At 40.2% G+C, this 19,979-nt stretch overlaps 1 protein-coding gene across 1 annotated transcript in view; it reads right to left on the bottom strand.

Annotated features, from left to right (window-relative positions):
- The window catches only part of agpat5 (1-acylglycerol-3-phosphate O-acyltransferase 5 (lysophosphatidic acid acyltransferase, epsilon)), a 112,900-nt gene that overhangs the window by 82,292 nt on the left and 10,629 nt on the right, over nt 1–19,979 (bottom strand). The window contains exon 2 of the mRNA XM_080192034.1: nt 359–428. Coding sequence (XP_080048160.1) covers nt 359–428 — 70 coding nt within the window. The remainder of the gene's footprint in view (nt 1–358; nt 429–19,979) is intronic.

The following is a 19,979-nucleotide window of genomic DNA, read 5'->3' as shown; positions in this document are numbered from 1 at the left end:
CTTTGCCTGTAAATTATTCCACATTTTTTCCCACCAGCACCAGGGGCAACACCAACAGTATCAATTTTAATTGTTTTTTTGTGATGAAAAGGGGGTTATTTACCAGGATTACAGGTATCTACATATTTCACATAACAATGAACAATAATGGAAATTAGCACAATTACAGTAGCATGTTTAAAACTAGGCATACAAATAAATGTAGGGGGCAATAAACAAACATCATCTTATATTCTTTCAACAGCATCCCTTAACTCAACAACATTTAGACAGAAAACAATTTAAGAATCAGAACACAAAAACAATACATAAGGCTAAACTTAAGTAAGCAAGAAAATATGAAGATAAGCTCACACACCTGTGCACTGATGGTTAGACAAGTACACCATGTTTTCCTTTTTCTCTGGCAGGTCTCCATATATAACAACCTGTAAAAAGATCAGTGTCAGAAGCATTAACTTTTATGAAGGGGAAGGAAAAGTAGTTGGAGATTTCATTAAATATTCTAACATTACAATGGAATTAAAAGAAAAATTAAATGGCAATGTTAAGATAAACAAGTATTAATTAAAAGCGAAATCTGTTATTTGTTCAAAACTACTGTTATTACGTTTGAAGAATTTGAAATAACATGATTAATTCATTCTGTGCATTTTTATGCATAGCACAGTGCCCCTATTATTATGGACTCAGCAGTGTTGATAAGCCTAAGTCTTACAAGTCTAGCACATGCTAATACAGTTTGCAGTTCATACAGACTTGTGTCAAAAAATGAGCGCAACGAGCCAAAGTTATTTATCAAAGCCTTCCAAGAAAATTCTGCACAACCTCTACTTCCAAATTTTCCCTAAATTTGTTTTCACGAAAGTTAAACAAATTGCTATTTAAAACAGATTCCAGATTGTGTCTTACAACTGCAACAAACAACAGTATTTGTGCTGATTTTTTTTAAGGGTATGACCATTATTGGGGGAGATGATGGCCTAGTGGTATTATTACGAGACTATTAACCCAGACATTCAGCTAATGTTCTGGGCACGCAGGTTCGAATCCTGCCATAGCTGATGGTGGAATTTGAACTCAATAATAAAAAGAAATTTGGAATTAAGAATCTACTGATGGCCATGAAACCATTGTTGATTGTCGGAAAACCCATCTGGTTCACTAATGTCCTTCAGGGAAAGAAATCTGCTGTCCTTACTACGTCTGGCCTACATGTGACTCGAGGCACAGCAATGCGGTAGACTCCCAACTGCCCTTGGGCAACTAGGGATGGGTAATAAATGTTGGCCAGCCAGCATGCCCAAGTCCCACGAATGAAGAAAAGAAAAAACTAAAACAATTCAATTATTTACATCACATATTGTATCACTTGTACTAATGATGTTATTGTCATAACACTTCCTCTGAAAATTCTCACTCTTCATTTTCATGAAGATGTCATCTCTTTATTCCAAGAACAAGTTGTCTCATAGTTGAAATATCTTGCATACAGAAACATAGTCTCTCAAAATTAGCTGAATAATAGGATGCACATAGCAAATGGATATTTGACAGAGATGGATAATTGACAGAGTCAAATGGATATTTTTCTGGCTGGAGGGACATTTGTCGCAGTGTACTCCAGGGTTGGTATTGGGATCCTTGCATTTCCTGATAAACATATTAATGTGCTTGATAGAGCAGATGCAGCACGGTTTCGTTAAGGGGAAGTCGTGTCTGACAAATTTACTGGAGTTCTATGAGGATGTGTCTAGGGCGGTGGATAGAGGAGAGCCGGTGGATGTGGTCTTTCTTGATTTTCAGAAGGCGTTTGACAAGGTACCTCACAAGAGGTTACTGCAGAAGGTAAGGGGGCATGGAGTTGGGGGTAGGGTGTTAGCGTGGATAGAGGATTGGTTGTCAAATAGGAGGCAGAGAGCGGGGGTTAATGGGTGCTATTCGGATCGGCGGTTGGTGACTAGTGGAGTGCCCCAGGGGTCGGTGCTCGGGCCTCAGCTATTTACCATTTATATAGATGATCTGGAGGAGGGAACCGAGCTTATGGTGTCGAAATTTGCTGATGACACCAAGATTGGTGGAACGGCAAATTGTGCTGAGGGTGTGGAGAGTCTGCAGAAGGATCTAGATAGGCTGGGTGAATGGGCCAGGAACTGGCAAATGGAATTTAATGTTGGCAAGTGCAAGGTGGTCCACTTTGGTAGGAATAATGGTAGGAAGGACTATTACTTACTTGGCGAAAAACTGCAGCAGGCGACGGTGCAGAGGGACCTCGGGGTCCTTGTGCATGAGTCGCAAAAACCCAGCCTGCAGGTGCAGCAGGTGGTCAGGAAGGCGAATGGGATGCTGGCCTTCGTAGCGAGGGGGATTGAATATAAAAGTAGGGAGGTCTTGCTGCAGCTGTATAGGGCATTGGTGGGGCCGCAGCTGGAGTACTGTGTGCAGTTTTGGTCGCCGCACTTACGCAAGGATATTTTGGCCTTGGAGGGAGTGCAGAGGAGGTTTACTAGGCTGATACCAGAGTTGAGGGGGTTGAGCTATGAGGAGAGGCTGAATAAACTAGGCTTGTACTCGTTAGAGTTTAGAAGAATGAGGGGAGATCTCATTGAGACATATAAGATGATGAATGGGATGGATAGGATAGAGGTGGAGAGACTCTTACCGCTCAGAAAGGACAGTAGGACTAGGGGGCACAGCCTCAAGATAAAGGGGGGGGGGGCGGTTTAGGACGGAGTTGAGGAGGAACTTCTTCACTCAAAGGGTGGTGAATCTCTGGGAGTCTCTGCCCGTTGAAGTGGTGGAGGCTGCCTCGCTAAATATTTTTAAGACGCAGGTTGATGGGTTTTTGATAAGCGAGGGGATTAGGGTTATGGGGAGAGGGCGGGAATGTGGAACTGAGCCACGACAGATCAACCATGATATTATTGAATGGCGGGGCAGGCTCGAAGGGCTAGATGGCCTACTCCTGCTCCTATTTCTTATGTTCTTATGATCTCGATCTTGATGTGCCAGGTACAAATCTCAATTTTGCATACGATACAAAACTTCGAAGTACTGTAAACTGATAACAGGACAATGTAGAACTTTAATAGGACACAGAAGTTGATGGAGTGAGCAGATAGGTTGCAAATGAACTTCAATGCCGAGAGTTGAGGTGATGTATTTTGGAAGGAAGAACAAGGAAAGGCAATACAATATAAGGGGTAAAATTCTTAAAGGCTGCAGGAGCTGAAGGACCTGGATATATGTGCACTGAAGGTAACAGGACAGGTGGAGAGAGGGCTTAATTTTCTTTCAATGTTATGTTTATCAAGACAGTCCAGACAAAAACAGAAAATATAAACATCTGGTTGCATTGTCTTGTGATAGAGAGGAAAGAGAACAGTAATTAAGTCAATGATCATACAAAGGAATCAACTTGTGTAACAAAGTCCCCTCCAAATACACACACACAGTAGAGAAGAGGGAAAAAAATGCAGGTTTTCTTTGTAAATAGTGATATAAAATGGGGTTCAGGCTAATAAAATAAAAAAAATGAAACAAGAAAGCAACAGCAGTCTCCAGTGGTATGGGGTGAATTGTAATTTCACTTTGTATTCCAAGAATGGGAACTAAATCTTTTGTCATAGAGCCACATAGTGTGCACCTTATTTTTTTCCAATTTAATGAAGTGTAACAAATCTTTAATCCAATGGGAGTGGGATGGAAGATCACACAACTTACATCTAAATAAAACTAAAAGCCTTGCCAAAAGAGTCATGAAGGCTATTTGTTGATAGGGACAGAGTGTACAAGAGCAAAAAAGTTATGATGAACTACACAAGACACCGTTCGCAGTATTGTGAAGAGGTCTATAGGAAGGATGTGAACACCCAGAGCAGAGATTTACAAGAATGGTTCCAAAGATGAAGAACTTTCAGTTATGAGGATCGATTGGAACTGTTTTTCTTGGAGAGGACGAATAAGAGGAGATTTGATAGACATTCAAAGTCATGAGTGGGCTGCGTAGAGCAGATTGGAAGAAACTATTCCTGCTCATAAAAGAATTAAGAAAGAGGACAAGATTTAAAATGATTTGCAAAACAAGCAAACACAACGCAAATGAAAACCTTTTTCCACACTCAAGTGACTTGGGCCTGAAACACACTGCCCGGGAGTGTGGTGAAGGCCAGTTTAATCGAGGCATTCAAGAGGGCGTTTCGTGATTATTTGAATAGAAACAACTTGCAGGGGTACAGGGAAAAGGCAGGGGAATGACACTAAGTCATGACCCTCGTTGGCGAGCCGGTGCAGATGTGATGGACCAAATGGTCTCCTCCCGCACACTAACAATTCTGTGATTTTGTCCCACGGGTTACTGCAAAGACATACCACACTCTACTGAATGCATGGGATCCTTCCAAAATTGCTTTGACCACTAAGCACAGATTAATTTACTCATTCTGAATTAGTTCTGCGTTTTTGGAACTGAATTAAACATTAGCCAAAGTTAAAAGACCTAATTAAATAATTAAAACTAATGATAATTGGGAATCATGTGATACCCATAACTGATCCAACTGAAGTGAAGGATATCAGAGCATCAAGTTGGAGCAAGCAGATAATCAACGAGCCCTGTCCACTACATTGTTCTGATCCATGCAGGTTGGATTCATACTATGGATCCTCACACAAGATTGAAATTTCACCTCGATTCTCAGACTGGCACGATGTAGAGATGCCAGCGTTGGACTGGGGTAAATACAGTAAGAAGTCTCATACACCAGGTTAAAGTCCAACAGGTTTATTTGGTAGCAAAGGCCACTAGCTTTTGGAGCGCTTGCTGCCCACTCATCAGACTGGCACACCAGGGAAAAGCAATAAAGAAGATGGATAAAGCTCAATAAATAGTTTAGTTAATCAATATGGACATTGGAACATAGGAATTAGGAGCAAATTTAGCCCTTCAAGCTTGCTCTGGCATTCAATCAGATGATGGCTGATGGCTCCCTGATCTCAAATCCACCTCCCCACCTGTTCCCCATATCCTCTTGTCCTTTTTTTTTTAAAATCAGGAATATACCTATCTCCTTCTTGAAACCATTCAATGATTCAGACCCCACCACGCTATGGGGCAGTGAGTTCCACAAATTCACCACTGTCTGCGAGGAGCAGCTCCTCCTCGTCTCAGTTTTAAATCGACCACCTCTTAACCTATACCTGTGACCTCTTATTAAAGATTGCCTCTAAGAGTAAACATTATATCTACATTTAATTACTTTACCAATCCTTTTGAAAACAGATTCCCCCTCATCCTTCTAAACTCCACAGTGAACATAAGCCCAAGCTGTTTAACCTCTCCTCATACATCAATTCTTTTATCTCTGGAATCAATCTGGCGAACCACCTCTGAACTGCCTCCAATGCCACCACATCCTTCTTCAAATAAAGAGACCAAAACTGGACACAATACTCCAGATGTTCTCGCCAACATCCTATACAATTGTAACATCACTTATACGCCAGTCCCTTTGCAATAAATGCCAACATCTCATTTGCCTTTTTTAGTACAGGATGGATTTGAAGGTCAAAACCACCAAGCCATTGTAACACAACTAAACATTCAAATACAAGTAGTCCCCCAATGTCCATGCCAGAAATCAGAAGCAATAAAGCAGAGCACACTGGGTGGGTAGTGGCTGGACAGAATTTTTTTCAATATTCTTTCATGAGATGTGGGTGTCACTGGCTGTGATAGCATTTGTTACCCATTCTTAAATGCTCTCAAGAAGGTAGCAATGAGCCACCTTCTTGAACTGCTGCGGTCCGTGTAGTGGAGATACATGCACAATGTTGCTTGGAAGGGAGAACTTCTTTTCTCTAAATGCAAGTGGATAGGGGTAAACAAAGATTGAGAGAATTCAGGATGCTTATACACCAGACTCACTTTCTAATGAGTTTACAATTAGTTCAATAAATACAATTTTGGCAACCTGGAAGAAATCAATAGTCCTGTATTCATTTACTTCCTCAGGAACTTTGTGAAGAGTATGCGCTGCACGAGAGGGAAAAGTCTCTCCAATCATCTTTTGATTTTGAAAATAATTTATAAATACAATTTCCAGGCACAAAACAGGATGTTACCAACATGACATGCAAACTGAGAAATGATATTGTAAATATGTGCCTGCATTCCTTAATCATGATCTAAAATAGCATTGTGACAAATCTGGTGCAACTAGTCATCATGCAAACAGCATAATGAATTTAAAATATACTGTAAATTTTAATTATATATTAGAAAATACACTTCCCAACAAATATGTATTTTTCCCTGTGCCCCCAGCTGGAAAACTTTCAGGGAAACATACATATTTTCTTCAAGTCCCTCATCCTAGAAAATAAAAGTATTTGAGTAAATATGAAGAAGTCAAACACATTTTAAAACATTACAATTCACTAGAATTCTATCTGCAACAAACTTCAGCAATCACATAGGCATACAGGAATGAGCTCTGATCAATAAAAGGGAGATCGGAAAAACATTTAGAAAAAGATGCAGGGCTACAGGGAAGAAAGAGGCAGGGGAGTGGGACTAGCCGAGTTCCGCTTGTGGGAAAAAGGTTCAGACGTGGTGGACAAAATAGCTTCCTTTTTCAATGTACTGGTTCTATGCTAAGATTCATGCATCAAATATTTAACCAGAAAGAGACCAGCCTCATCCCACAGTACACAAAGAATAACATGGATTGAATTATAACCAAGCAGAGGTCCAAAGAAACGTATTCATTCTGATGGAAGATTTCAACATCTGGATATGTGTTGTTCGGAGTAAATGGAAAATTCAGACAGAACTTTGTTTCTAAAAACAAAACAAGAAGCTTTTTGACTCTGGAGTTTTTTTACCACAGAGAGAGGGAAAGAGGCTGGATCATTAAGTATGTTAAAGGCTGGGATAGACAGATTTTTAATCAGTAAGGGAATCAAGGGTTATGGTGATAAGGTGGGAAAGTGGAGTTGAGGATTACATCAGATCGTCATATTCTCATGGAAGGTGGAGCAGACTTGATGAGCTGAATGGCCTACTTTCATTCCTACATCTTGTCTATAAAAAAAGGCCACTGATGTAAGTAGTACAAACACAGATTTAAGAGTTGGAAGACGCATTTCTGAAGCAGAGATTAGTGGACACCATGAAAATACAGGTACATGTGGCAGAGTAGGGGGTCTCTTTGAAGCTCAAGCACTTCCTTTAGACTAAGGAAAAACAAAGTCAAAATTCTGAAAAGAGCACACTGATTCAGGTTTTTATTTTTCAATTGTTTTGATCAAGTGTTGAGGCATTGATTTTCTTTTGAATAATGATTTTAAACAAATTTGAAGATCAGTTCGAGCCTAAACAGAGCCATCTGGCTGTCTGGAGTTTCCAGAGTGGTGGATCTCACGTGACAAACATTTGATAACAGTAATGATTGGACTTAGGACATACAAATTTGGACGTGTTGTTTGTATGAAACTAAATTTAAGATCAGAAAAGATGCAGAAATTCCTCCAGAGGCTACCCTTTTGAACCAAAACATGCACTGACTTAAGAGTTCAAATTGTAATAAGTAACATTGTTAGAGGCATGACAAGAAATATATCAGACTTGTATTTTCTCATGCTTTCTAAAGGGGTTTTTCATTACCCACTGATTGGGCATTATTTTGTTAATTTTATAAATGTCTTTTATGGTATTTTGCAATAATTAAGTTTTCTAAGAAGCAACTGGCAGCTGTATCCAAGGCTTCCCTTGCGTCCTCTACTTGTTGATTCTATTCTTTTTCTCTCAAGTTCACAATCTTGAGACAAAGTCTACTTGAGTTAAGAAAAGTACGACTTGTATTGTTTTCTGTCATGTACATGCAGAAATGCAAAAAAAAATTCAAACACAGGAATATTTTAGCCTCATATGTGAAGGATAAAAAAGTGTCTGTATTTAATCCAGGCTCCCTTTTGGACTCAACTTGAAAGAATCTTATTCCAGATTTGCCATGAACTGATGAATTGGTCATAGACAAAAGTTTTGTCCTTATCCTCTGGACAGTCTCATGACTCTGGAATATTCAGGATGTTGCTAAGGGAAGCCACCCAAGTGCAAGAAGCACGGGATTTCCTTCCTGCCTGACTTGGGGGCACTCTGCACAAAATAACTGATTGCTAACACTACTGGGTAGAATCTCCAGATTCAGAGGATCAACTTTTTCTAGTTACGTAAATATTTGTCCTGAATTTAGAAGCTCTCTGCTGACCTTGAAGAAAGTTGTGCATTAAGATCTATCAATATCTGTGGCAGTCATTTCAACTTTCCCAGTTTAACTCTTGCACCACACAATCAAAGAGAACATCTTGTCATGCCGTAGAAGTGATGACAAGAAGCAGGCAAGAACCAAATTGAATTATTCACATACCTAACAAACCAGGAAGGTGAAAGTACTTAAAATTCTATGCATTTAAATCTTAAATTCAAGTTTATTAGTGTCACAAGCAGGCTTACAATAACACTGCAATGAGCTTACTGTGAAAATCCCCTAGTCGCCACACTCTGGTGTTTGTTCGGTAATGCTGAGAAATAATTTAGCATGGCTAACCAGCTTGTCCTTCGGGCTATGGGAGGAAACTGAAGCACTCGGAGGAAACTCATGTAGACACAGGGAGAACATGCAAACTTCACACAGACAAGTCAGCCAAGGCTGGAACTGAATCCAGGTCCCTGACGCTGTGAAGCAGCAGTGCTAACCATTGTCACAATGCAGCCTTAGCTTGTAATTTAACTTTCAGTTAGCAAATTAAATTTCTTACTGTATTAAGACAGAAGCTAAAATAAAGATACAAATTTTTAAAAATGTTGCATGCTTTTAAAGATAAGAAACTTATCACTGTGGAGAAATCTAACATGCTACAATGCTAAAATTAATCTTAAGGCCTTTAAGAATATTTAATTAAGTTAGTAACACCATTAAAAATCCAGTTACACTTCTTTCAATACGATACAACTTTGTCAGTGGTTTTCACAGCATGACTAAGTGTATAAATTGATGTTCTTGGCAATTGCAAGGGAGGCTGCAATCTGTGTGAACCTCACTGACAACTTCTAAAGTTTTGTCTGTATCCAAGACTTCGCAAGGAGCTGTTTCAGTCATGACAGTGAATGCTGACACTTTCACCATCATTTCCGCAGTAACACCCAGGCGTTATGCTACTACATCCACCAATAGTAGGCATTCTTCTTTTCTCTCCTACTTCTTGTTTTCTCTCCCACTTTTCACCTCTTAGCTTTCAGGAGCTCTCTCAGGACAGGATATAAATATGAAGAATAAATATTGGTGCCAAACAAGAATTAAGCTGGAATATTTCAGCTCTATGCCACAAAATACTGAGATACAAAGCAGCACTTGAAGCAGCAGCTTGTATTCTACCGAATACTGGCAGCACCTCAGTCGAGAGACAGCTCCACCAAAGACAGAAGAAACAACTGACAAAGTTTGGAGGACATGAGCTACAAGTCTCAGTGGATTTTCAGTAAAGGTTAAACATGATTACAATGCTGCTCACAGCTCCACTTTGTACTGAATGTAACAATGCAACATGTACTTTATTCAGATATCCTTTTGTTGCACTTAACCTGGTTCCATCAGTGAAACATCTGTTTTTAGAAAGAAAGATCACTGGATTGGACCCACTGTCAATTTGAACTACCTGTTCAGAGCCACATGACTGCTTAGGAAACAGAACTACACCCAAAATAGCACTATATAATTGAAATTTCAAAGACCTGTCAATGTACCATCCTAATGAAACCAATGATGGTGAAGCATGTGTGTGTGTAACGAAATAATGAAATCATAAGTCAATATATCCATCCTGTCTGGACCAATATTTCTTCAATATTTTCACTTTGGCTAAGAGTCAGCAATGGTGTTAAACTCTTTAACTCAAGTGGTATTGATTCTTATTGAAATGTAATTTAGTCACCTGCAGAAATTCTTCTGCCATTTTTCACCGGACAAGCTGAGAGGGAGTGAAAAGACCTGATTCAAAGTAAAAGAAAATGGAAAATTATGCAAATCTGTAACAAACCAAGTTTTATTTTCCTTTTCACTAACACCAGCCTATCTATTCATTTTTTAAATATTATAGTTGGAAAAAGCTAATTTTGTTTGGTCCCACACTAATTTTCTTAGTCTTGTAGTAAAACTGTAGTCAGGATACATAATCACAAGATAGTGATGATATCTCTTCCACACATCATAACCATCATACCATTCTGCTTGTGTTGTGACTGCATAACTCACTGTCTGTGTCAAAATGGATTTGTGTTCTCAATAATTTCAAACCTGTCAAAATAATATGTTCTTATTTGCCCTTCAAAGCAAAGGTGACCATGTTCATAGCTGGGGTTTCTGACAGAGTTCTGGTGGTTTCGGAGATGACTGCTCAGGCCAATCTACGCCTGCAAAGTTCTGCTGGAAATAGTACAGAATACCATAGACAATTAAGTTTTGGATGAGTTGCTGATTCAGGATTTCCTCTCCTTGCATTTTTTCCATTTCTGAAATGCTCTGTTTTCAATTGGAGGCTGCAATGCTTTTATATTTGGCTGCAACAAATGCACCAATCCTGAATGAGCTTCTCCCAACACTCAAAAGTTGATGCCAAAACTCTGAAGTGAAGCCTTCAAAACATCCTTGCCGCACTTCCTTTAATTGTCGTGACAGTGCAAGCCAAACTCAGGCTCTCCACAAAAGATTTGCTTTGTGAACTGAGTGTCAAGCATTCTGGCTACTTGACCAGCCCAAGTAGGTTGTAACTGTCTCTGCATCCTATGTATGCATGCCAGCTCAGGTGAGTACCTCAGCATGTGGTATTTGGTCCCTGCCATCTGACTTTCAGGCACTTCTGAAGATAGTTGCAGTGCAAGTATTTGGGCTTATTGGCATGACACTGAGTGGGCAGGACTTTTGCTCAATAGACTCTCAGTTTCACAGGCAGACTTACTCCTCATTTCCACACTGATATTGGAAGTCTTCTAAAGGCTACACTTGCTTTGGCAATTTTTGCACAGGTTTTGTCACCAGCAGCTCAAGTATGCTGCTGAGATAGTTAGATCATTGTAGGATCTTTTCCAGACTTTATAGCCTGCTTATAATGGAAGTCGTCTACTTATTGACTTAGCAAGTTATCATGCATCCGACCGTCTTGTGAACGTTTTGATGGGCAATGTGTTTGGGTAATGATGATTTTTCACTGAGGTAAATGCTGTAGAAGCAATATTCCCATTCCAGTCATTTATGGATTCCTCTTTGCCACTGAGCCAATTTTGATACTTAGAAAAGATCAGGCCAAGAGGCCCTAACCAGTGGGGTATATTATATCCCTGAAAGTTGCCTGGCTGTCCTTAATCCAATTCTGCTGTACACAGGCAACTTGAGTTTAAGGAAGAGATGCCTTCATGGCTATCTGTACAAATCTTGAGATATCGGAGACCATTCTGGATCTTCAATACCCTGAGGATGCTGATGGAAGTGGACCTTAATGTTTAACTTTGAAATAAGATGATCAATCCAATAGTTAGCACTGCTGATAGCTGTCGTCACACGCAAATCCTGCCTGCCCCTTTTCCTGGTGATGACATAACTGGAAAGATGCCAATGCGCTAACGGTGAAGAGCTCATGCTCAGTGCACACCCACAGGAGAAAAATCACTGCTGTTTCAACTGTCAACCCTTTCCCATGCCTGAGGATATGCATTAATGTATATATAAACAAACAATATGGATTAAAAACCTTTGAACACCCTATTGAGTTAGTTTACAGTGTGCTTCAGTCCCAAAGATCTGCTGTTCTTTTACTATTTTTTCAAACGTGTACATTAGAATTTACAGTCCTTGACATGTCCAGAATAAATCAGAATTCCTATAATTCCAGAAATTGATACGAATGCACTATATACTTCAATGTGATCTAAGTTCTGAAGTTCACAGCTTTTGCTCCATATTCAAGTCTAAATGTCAATTAAATCTAATAATCTCCTTCCCAGCACCTGTTTTGTTTTCTTATTGCAATGGATTGACTCAAGTGAATACAGATAATTGGAATTCAAAAATACTGTTCTATCAAATCCATTGTATTCTCTCACAGTTAAGTGACCACACAACACATTTTACATTTCATTTTCACTGTGGGGTTCCAACAAATTAATTAAATTTGACAAAGAATATGTTATTCACAGACAAGTGATAGCATAAAATATTAAGGTGACTGAAAAAGTGAATACATACTGCCAAACTGGCACATAACTGTAACAAGTTCCAATGTCAGGCAACAATTAAATTTAATGCTTGCCACTCAACAGAAGTTACTGTTGCAGAAATCAGCTTTTTCACTTAACAGTAAAACTACTAAGGTTTCTCACAGAAATTGCAACTCGTCGCCTCATCGTAATAGATTTGATTTCCATTTTGCCATTTCTGTTTTTACCTAGTGAAGGCATAAGATATATTAAAAATATCTGCAAGTTTGGCCCAGGATTTGCTGGGATACCTCATGGAATACTCCTACTTTTCCCCAGTTACTCAAAATCATGCCATGCTGGTTGCTAATAATGTCACAGTGGGGGCAATAGGGCATCAATAAATTAGAACAAACGAGATTTAAGGACCAAGGAAGAAAATGAACTGAGATGAAAATAGGGTTAAACAAAGTATCAAATCAACTACAAGATGTAAAACTGTAAAGATAAATAAAGATTGACGAGAAAAAATAATAAAACGTCCAATTCCAATTTTGTACCCAAGATGGCACGAATTAAAGTGCTCTCTGTCTGGGCCAGAAGCATTGTGAGACATGACCGAGCATTTAATGGTAACTTTCCTTCTTGTGAATCAATGGCTTGCATCATGGTGGCTAACATTTCATTAAGTATTGTTTGACATGGCTCAGGAATTTCACTCCAGCATGGTAATCTCTGCCACACTTGCTGGGAAGGTGAATGATTCTCTGGCCTCTGTTTTTCTCTGGGCCTTCCTCTCGGTCAGCTGGGCTTTGCAGTTCGTCTTTTCATACCCTTCCAAATAGCCATCCTTCAGAGGTCACGGCCATCAGCAACTGTCTCCCAGTTGTCAGCATCAATGTCTGCCATCTCCATATTTTGTTTGCCGGTATCCTTAGAGCAGAAGTATGGACACTCAAGAGAACAGCTCACCATTCAGAAACGTCTTTAGGTAAAGAGTCGTCATCCATCTGCCAAACTGGCACGTAACTGTAACAAGTTCCAATGTGAAGCAAGAATTAAATTTAATGCTTGCCACTCAACAAAAGTTACTGTTGCAGAAATCAGTTTTTTCACTTAACAGTAAAACCAGTGCAGACATTGTTGGCTCAGCAATCAATATTTGCAGATGGAATTATCACCTAATTAAACAAAAAAATGGCGCTGTCCAATCTTTCACAGTTAGTTTAACTGGCAGTCAATGCACAAATGCAGAAATTTTGCAAAATTCACAGGAAGGCTGTACTTTATAAAGTTAGTAAAAAGTCTGACAACACCAGGTTTTAGTCCAACCTATTTATTTGATAATATACTCACAAGCTTTCGAGGGGACTGCCTCTTCGTCAGGTGAATGGAGAGTTCTCTCCATTTGCAGAACTCTCCGTTCACCTGACGAAGAGGCAGTCCCCTCGAAAGCTTGTGAGTATATTATCAAATAAATAGGTTGGACTAAAACCTGGTGTTGTCAGACTTTTTACTGTGTTTACGCCAGTCCAACGCCGGCATACCCACATCATGACTTTATAAAGTTAACAGCAGAACAAAACAAATTCTTCCAATAGCGTGTAGCAATTCACAATTCATAGGGTCTCTCTCACAAGTTGCTCAAAATTTATACAATGATAATGGTGAACATCATTAAACCTGCATTTAATTGGATTGCAAAATCTGAATCATATTTGTTTTATTCTCCCCTTCCTTCAAGACTGCGCACAGGATGTATAAAAAGAAATTGTTGAATGTTCCAACAGAATTATAAAAATTAAAGCAAACGACATTAAAGAAAATGTGGCCACAGAGATGGGGACATTGCGAGGGGGCAGAATGCAAAGAGCAGAATAAAAGATGCTTTCAGGTTAAGATATAGGTAATGGGGTATATCAAGGAATCTTTGCTGGAATTCCTTTTGTTTCTATAAATTACTTCAACAATAATAGAAGAATTATATTCAAGTTTGTTGATTTTATCAAATTAGATATGTGACAAGTTAGGAAGTGCATAGGAACATAAAAGATATTAAGCAACATTCTGCAAAAAGGAAATACGCCACAAATAGTAAATACAATAGAGGAACAAAATGATATTAGGGGGTGGATAGAAAGACTTTAAAAAGATGAGCGAGTGTCATTAAATCAGGAAAATGGATTCTTAATTTTACGTAAAGTGCTACATCAAAAGCAAGGGAATTATGCTGAATTTATATACTGCTCAAGCCCAAAACTAATGTAGAGCGAACAGTTCTCTATATCTCATTACAGAAAGAGTATTTGAGAAGAGTATTTGAGCAGAATAGCTTCTAAATTAGTAACACTTAGCTAATGATGAAACTAGATATGTTCAGCTAAGTAAATATAAACGTGGAATACAATTACTTGCACTGTAAGAATGCATTAACCCATTTTTCTACTAACACCAAATTCTATTGGAAAACCTGCATGGAAGATCTGTTAATTATCAGGAATTTGTGGTCATAGTTATGAAAAGAGTTGCAAAATTTGAGATTTCTTTCATTACAAAACATGGGTGATTTGCGAAGGTAAATGCAGAACGGTTCTTTCTACTGGTTGACTCTAATCCTTGCAACTCATCAATGGCCCAGATTTTACAGGCTATCTTGCATATTGTCATGTTAATTAGACCTCTGTCCTCACCCTTCAGCATGGAAGGTTTTTTACTTCTCAAGTTTTTGGAAGTGAGAGCTAATAATGGTGCATTTTTAACTTCAATGAATGACAGGACCAAGAACCTAACTTCTTAAAAAATAAGATTTAAGGATTGAGAAATTAAGAGAGAGAGAATAAAGTAAGGCAAATTATATCACAGAATTATAGAAACCCTACAATGCAGAAATAGGCCATTTGGCCTATCGAGTCTGCATTGACTACAATCCCAGCCAGGCTCTACTCTCCATATCCCTACATATTTACCCACTAACGCATCCCAGGACACTAAGGGGCAATTTTAACATGGCCAAGCAACCTAACCCACACATCGTTGGACTGTGGGAGGAAACTGGAGCACCTGGAAGAAACCCACGCAGACACGAGGAGAATGTGCAAACTCCACATAGACAGTGACCTGAGCCGGGATCGAACCCAGGTCCCTGGAGCTGTGAAGCAGCAGTGCTAACCACTGTGCCACCGAATCAAGAGTGAAATCAGAAAGAAATAAGTTTGAAAATGCAGGATTTTAAAAATTTGATATTTTACATCCAATAGGGATGAGATTCCACAGTTTAAACTGATGTTCAGCTCTGGCCCTAATTCTTTGCAACAATTTTAATTGGTAAAACACATGGAGATGCATAAACTTAATAAAACTCATGGTGAGGTTAACTGTTATTTGCATGTGATTTTTGATTTATTAATGTCACGTATTGGGATACAGTGAGAAGTATTGTTTCTTGTGCACTACACAGACAAAGCATACCATTCATAGAGAAGGAAAGGAGAGGGTGCAGAATGCAGTGTTATAGTCATAGCTATGGTGTAGAGAAAGATCAACTGAATACAAGATAGATCCATTCAAAATCTGATGGCTACAGGAAAGAAGCCGTTGGAGCATGATCTCAGGCTTCGGTATCTTATTCCTGATGGAAGAAGGTGGAAGAGAGAATTTGTCTGAGGTGTATGGGGTCCTCGATTATGCTGGCTGCTTTTTGGAGTAACGAGAAGAGTAGACAGAGTCAATGAATGGGAGGCTGGTTTGCATGACGGGCTAGGCTTTGTTCACAACCTGAACTTCAAACAACTTGTAAAGATTTACAATTCACAATATCCCCCAGCAGAAGTTTATGGGCAATTTACATAGGAATGGTAAGTGAATTAAACTGGCTGCTACTTTGTAAGCAAAATCTTTGCCAGTTTTAAGACTGAAGGAAGAAACCTCACTCCCTCTTAATCAGAGTCATAAAAGTGAGTTTGCGGTTACTGAGGAGGCCAGTACGTTACCAACAGTCTCTATCACAGGTGGGGCAAAGAGTGGTTGGAGGAACAGGTGGATGGGGGTTCGGGTTGCCATGCTCTCCTTTTGTTGTGGACGCCTGGCTTCAGTCTGCTCTTGGAGATGAAACCAATGTATCCCTTTCCCAAATGCCCTTCCACTACTTCAGATTGTCTTGAGCCAGGGATTCCCAGTCAGTGGAGATTTTGAGGATGTCGTTGAAGCATTTTGTCTGCCTTCCTGGGTCTCATATGTCATGACAAAGCAGGAGACTCATGTCAAGCATACAGTCGATGTGGCCTGAAAGTGAACCACGTTGTCCTAGATCTAATTGTGGACTTTGATAACATGGGGGCAGTGCTCTGTAGTGGGGGCGAGTTGGTACAGGACCTTCGTCTTGTGAATGTTGACTGTAAGGCCCATGTTCTCCCCCATCTCGATGAAGGGGCTGACGTGGCATTAGAATTCAGCCTCTGAGTGTGCATAGGCGCAAGCGTCATCAGCACTCTGTAGTTCTGTGATAGATGATGCAACAACTTTGGATTTGGCCTGCAGGTTCCTGTTTTTTCTGTAACTGAGCTTCACTCCAGTAGGGAGCTTGCTGAATGAGGGATAGAGCATTGCAGCCTGGGGGATCAAGTGGTGGTGCGATCCCAGTCCAAATGTGAATTGGGTCTATGATGGACGAGTTGGTCTAGATCCTGGCTTGCATGTATTCATTTATCAGGTGGAGGGCGGTGACAAACTTCTGGAGGACAGCCAAAATGGAGAACCATGCTCCATAATTCCTCGTGGTTGACAGTGTCAATGACCGTTGTGAGGCCAAAGGCGGCTAGGTACAAAGGTTGGTGCTGTTGCCTACATTCCTCTTGTAGCTGCCATGCAGTGAAGATTGTCATGATGTGGAGATGCTGGCGTTGGACTGGGGTAAACACACTAAGAAGTCTGACAACACCAGGTTTAAGTCCAACCGATTTATTTGATAGTAAACTCACAAGCTTTCGAGGTTAACCTCTTTATCAGGTGAATGGAGAGTTCTGGCCTCAGACAAAGCATATAAAGCACAGACAGTTTACAGATTACTGATTAGAATGCGAATCTTTACAGCTAACCTGCTATTCAAGTCTTAAAGTGGCCGACAACGTGAGTGGAAGGAGCACTGATCACAGGTTAAAGAGATGTGTAAAGAGAGGACGGTCTCAACAGGGATCTTGGGTTCATGTCACACTATCTGTAACCCCCGTGACTTGCCTGGATTTGCAAAACCTCACTTACTGTACTGTCTGGAGACAATACACATCTCTTTAACCTGTGATCAGTGCTCCGTGCTCCTTCCACTCACATTGTCGGCCACTGTAAGACTTGAATAGCAGGTTAGCTGTAAAGATTCGCATTCTAATCAGTAATCTGTAAACTGTCTGTGCTTTATATGCTCTGAGGCCAGAACTCTCCATTCACCTGACGAAGAGGTTAACCTCAAAAGTTTGAGAGTTTACTATCAAATAAGTCGGTTGGACTTAAATCTGGTGTTGTCAGACTTCATACTGTGAAGACTGTCAGCAGGAGGAATGTGTTTTGCAACTTTGGGAGGAGCTCTTCAACCATAGGGAGAAGGTGACGAAGGAGGACTCTTATAATCACCTTTCCCTATGGCCAACTGCAGGGAAATTACTCTGCAGTTTTTGCAAATGGACTTCTCACCTTTCTTGAAGGAAATTATGACATCAGAGATCTCCTGGTATGCAGACAAGGGAAATGAGGTCATGCATTCTTGTCAATAGTGCTTTAGCAGGGATTCCGTCTGCCCCAATGCCTTGTTCTTCTTTAGCTGTCAGATGGCCTTTTCTATCTCCAGACATATTAAGGTTGTGCTGAGATATTAGCACGTAGGATAAAGGCTCAGATCCAGAAAAACCGGACGGAGTCAAGGACACTTGTGTTAAAGACAGTCTCTGCTCAGGTGTTCAAAGTGCTCCTTCCAACAAGCACTGATTGCCTCTTCTTGATGAGCACCTGGCTGCTCTTGGCCTGGAGTAAGTGGGGCACTGGGTGTTTGGGTCATAGGTGATCTTAATTGCACATCATGATTGTCAGCTAACTGCTGGATCACTTGCACTTCACCAACCACCTGGTGTTTAGGTCGTGGGTTTTTTCTGGATCTGAACCTTCATCCTTCCGTCGAGCTGCTTTCTTACTCATGTTGGTTTGCTGCTTCAGTTTCAAAAAAGCCTTGTGCTTGTACTTCATCAGCTCCTGGATCATCTGGTATTCTTATTGAATCGGTCTTAGTTTTTCCTGGTTGAATGACCAAGTGTCTTTCAGTACATATTGATAATGGAGGCTTTGAGGATAGACGAGGCATCCTGCATCTCTGGGTCACTGGGCGTCATCAGCTTGGCAATGAGGCACTGGCTGAATACGACTCTCTTATCAGGGTCTTCAGTGCCTCTGTGGATTTTCCTAGTTTCTGTTGCCATGACTGCTTTGGAGTTGCATTGATGTTGATCTCGGGACAGATTAGATGGAAGTCCACTCAGCAGTTGCAATCTCATGGGACAGGTGATGATGGATGTCCTTGTGATCCTGATGTAGGTGAGCAGTTACCAATGCTCAGAGTGAGGGTGTTGCAAAGAATTCAAAATAGTCAAACACAACTTGCCTCTAAACTAAAAACAATACAAATCAGATTGCAAAACAGTGTGATGTTGAGAACATTCACCTTCAAATGTCACAAGCAGCCCACGAAAAAGCAAAGATGAAGGAAAAAATTCAAGTAAATTCCCTTAGTACAATAATACCTTGTATTTCTCACACATATTACCCAAATGTGACTGAATAATTGCAGGTGCAGGAAAACAATTCAGTGTTAAGACTAAAGATTTGGTGAGGAGCACCAAGTGTAGAACAAATGGTGAGAAGCTGCCCCTTCAATATTAGATTTGGCCTCTCCCATGATGGCACATCAAGGTCCTGCAATCACAGGTTTCCTCGCTCCCAATCTTTCTGCTCCAAACTGCAACTGGAGGAGCTACATTGGTGGTCATGGTGGAGACAGCATCCTTGGGAGAGACAGGGGGATTAAAAGCAAAGTAAATCCCAAATTGATGAAAGATAAAATGAGCCAAAAAGTATTCTTTTCAGAGCAGAATCCCAGAACTTGAGAGTCTATCCATTGAGTCATAGAGGTTTACAGCATGGAAACAGGCCCGTCAATCCAACTTGTCCATGCTGCCCCTTGTTTAAGCCCTAAGCTTGTCCCAATTGCTCATGTTTGGCCCATATCCCTCCATACCCATCTTCCCCATCTAATTGTCTAAACGCTTTTTAAAAGGCAAAATTGTACCCGCCTCCATTACTACCACTGACAGCTTGTTCCAGACACTCACTATGCCATGTGAAACAACTGTCCCCCCTGGACCCTTTTGTATCTCTCCCCTCTCACCTTAAATCTACGTCTTCTAGTTTTAGACTCCCCTACCTTTGGGAAAAGATATTGACTTTTATTATTTTATAGATCACCCCGTAAGTCTCCTACGCTTCAGTGAAAAAAGTCCCAGTCTATCCAGCCTCTCCTTATAACTCAAACCATCAAGTCCTGGTAGTATCCTAGTAACTCTTTTCTGCAACCTTTCTAATTTAATATCATCCTTTCTGTAAAAGGTGGCCAGAACTGTACACAGTATTCCAAGTGTGGCATTACCAACGTCTTATACAACTTCAACAAGACATCCCAACTCCTGTATTCAAT

Source organism: Carcharhinus amblyrhynchos, chromosome 7 (assembly GCF_965287045.1).
Source record: "Carcharhinus amblyrhynchos chromosome 7, sCarAmb.v2.hapA, whole genome shotgun sequence".
Classification (NCBI taxonomy): Eukaryota; Metazoa; Chordata; class Chondrichthyes; order Carcharhiniformes; family Carcharhinidae; genus Carcharhinus; species Carcharhinus amblyrhynchos.
This window is presented reverse-complemented; position numbering and strand designations above follow the sequence as displayed.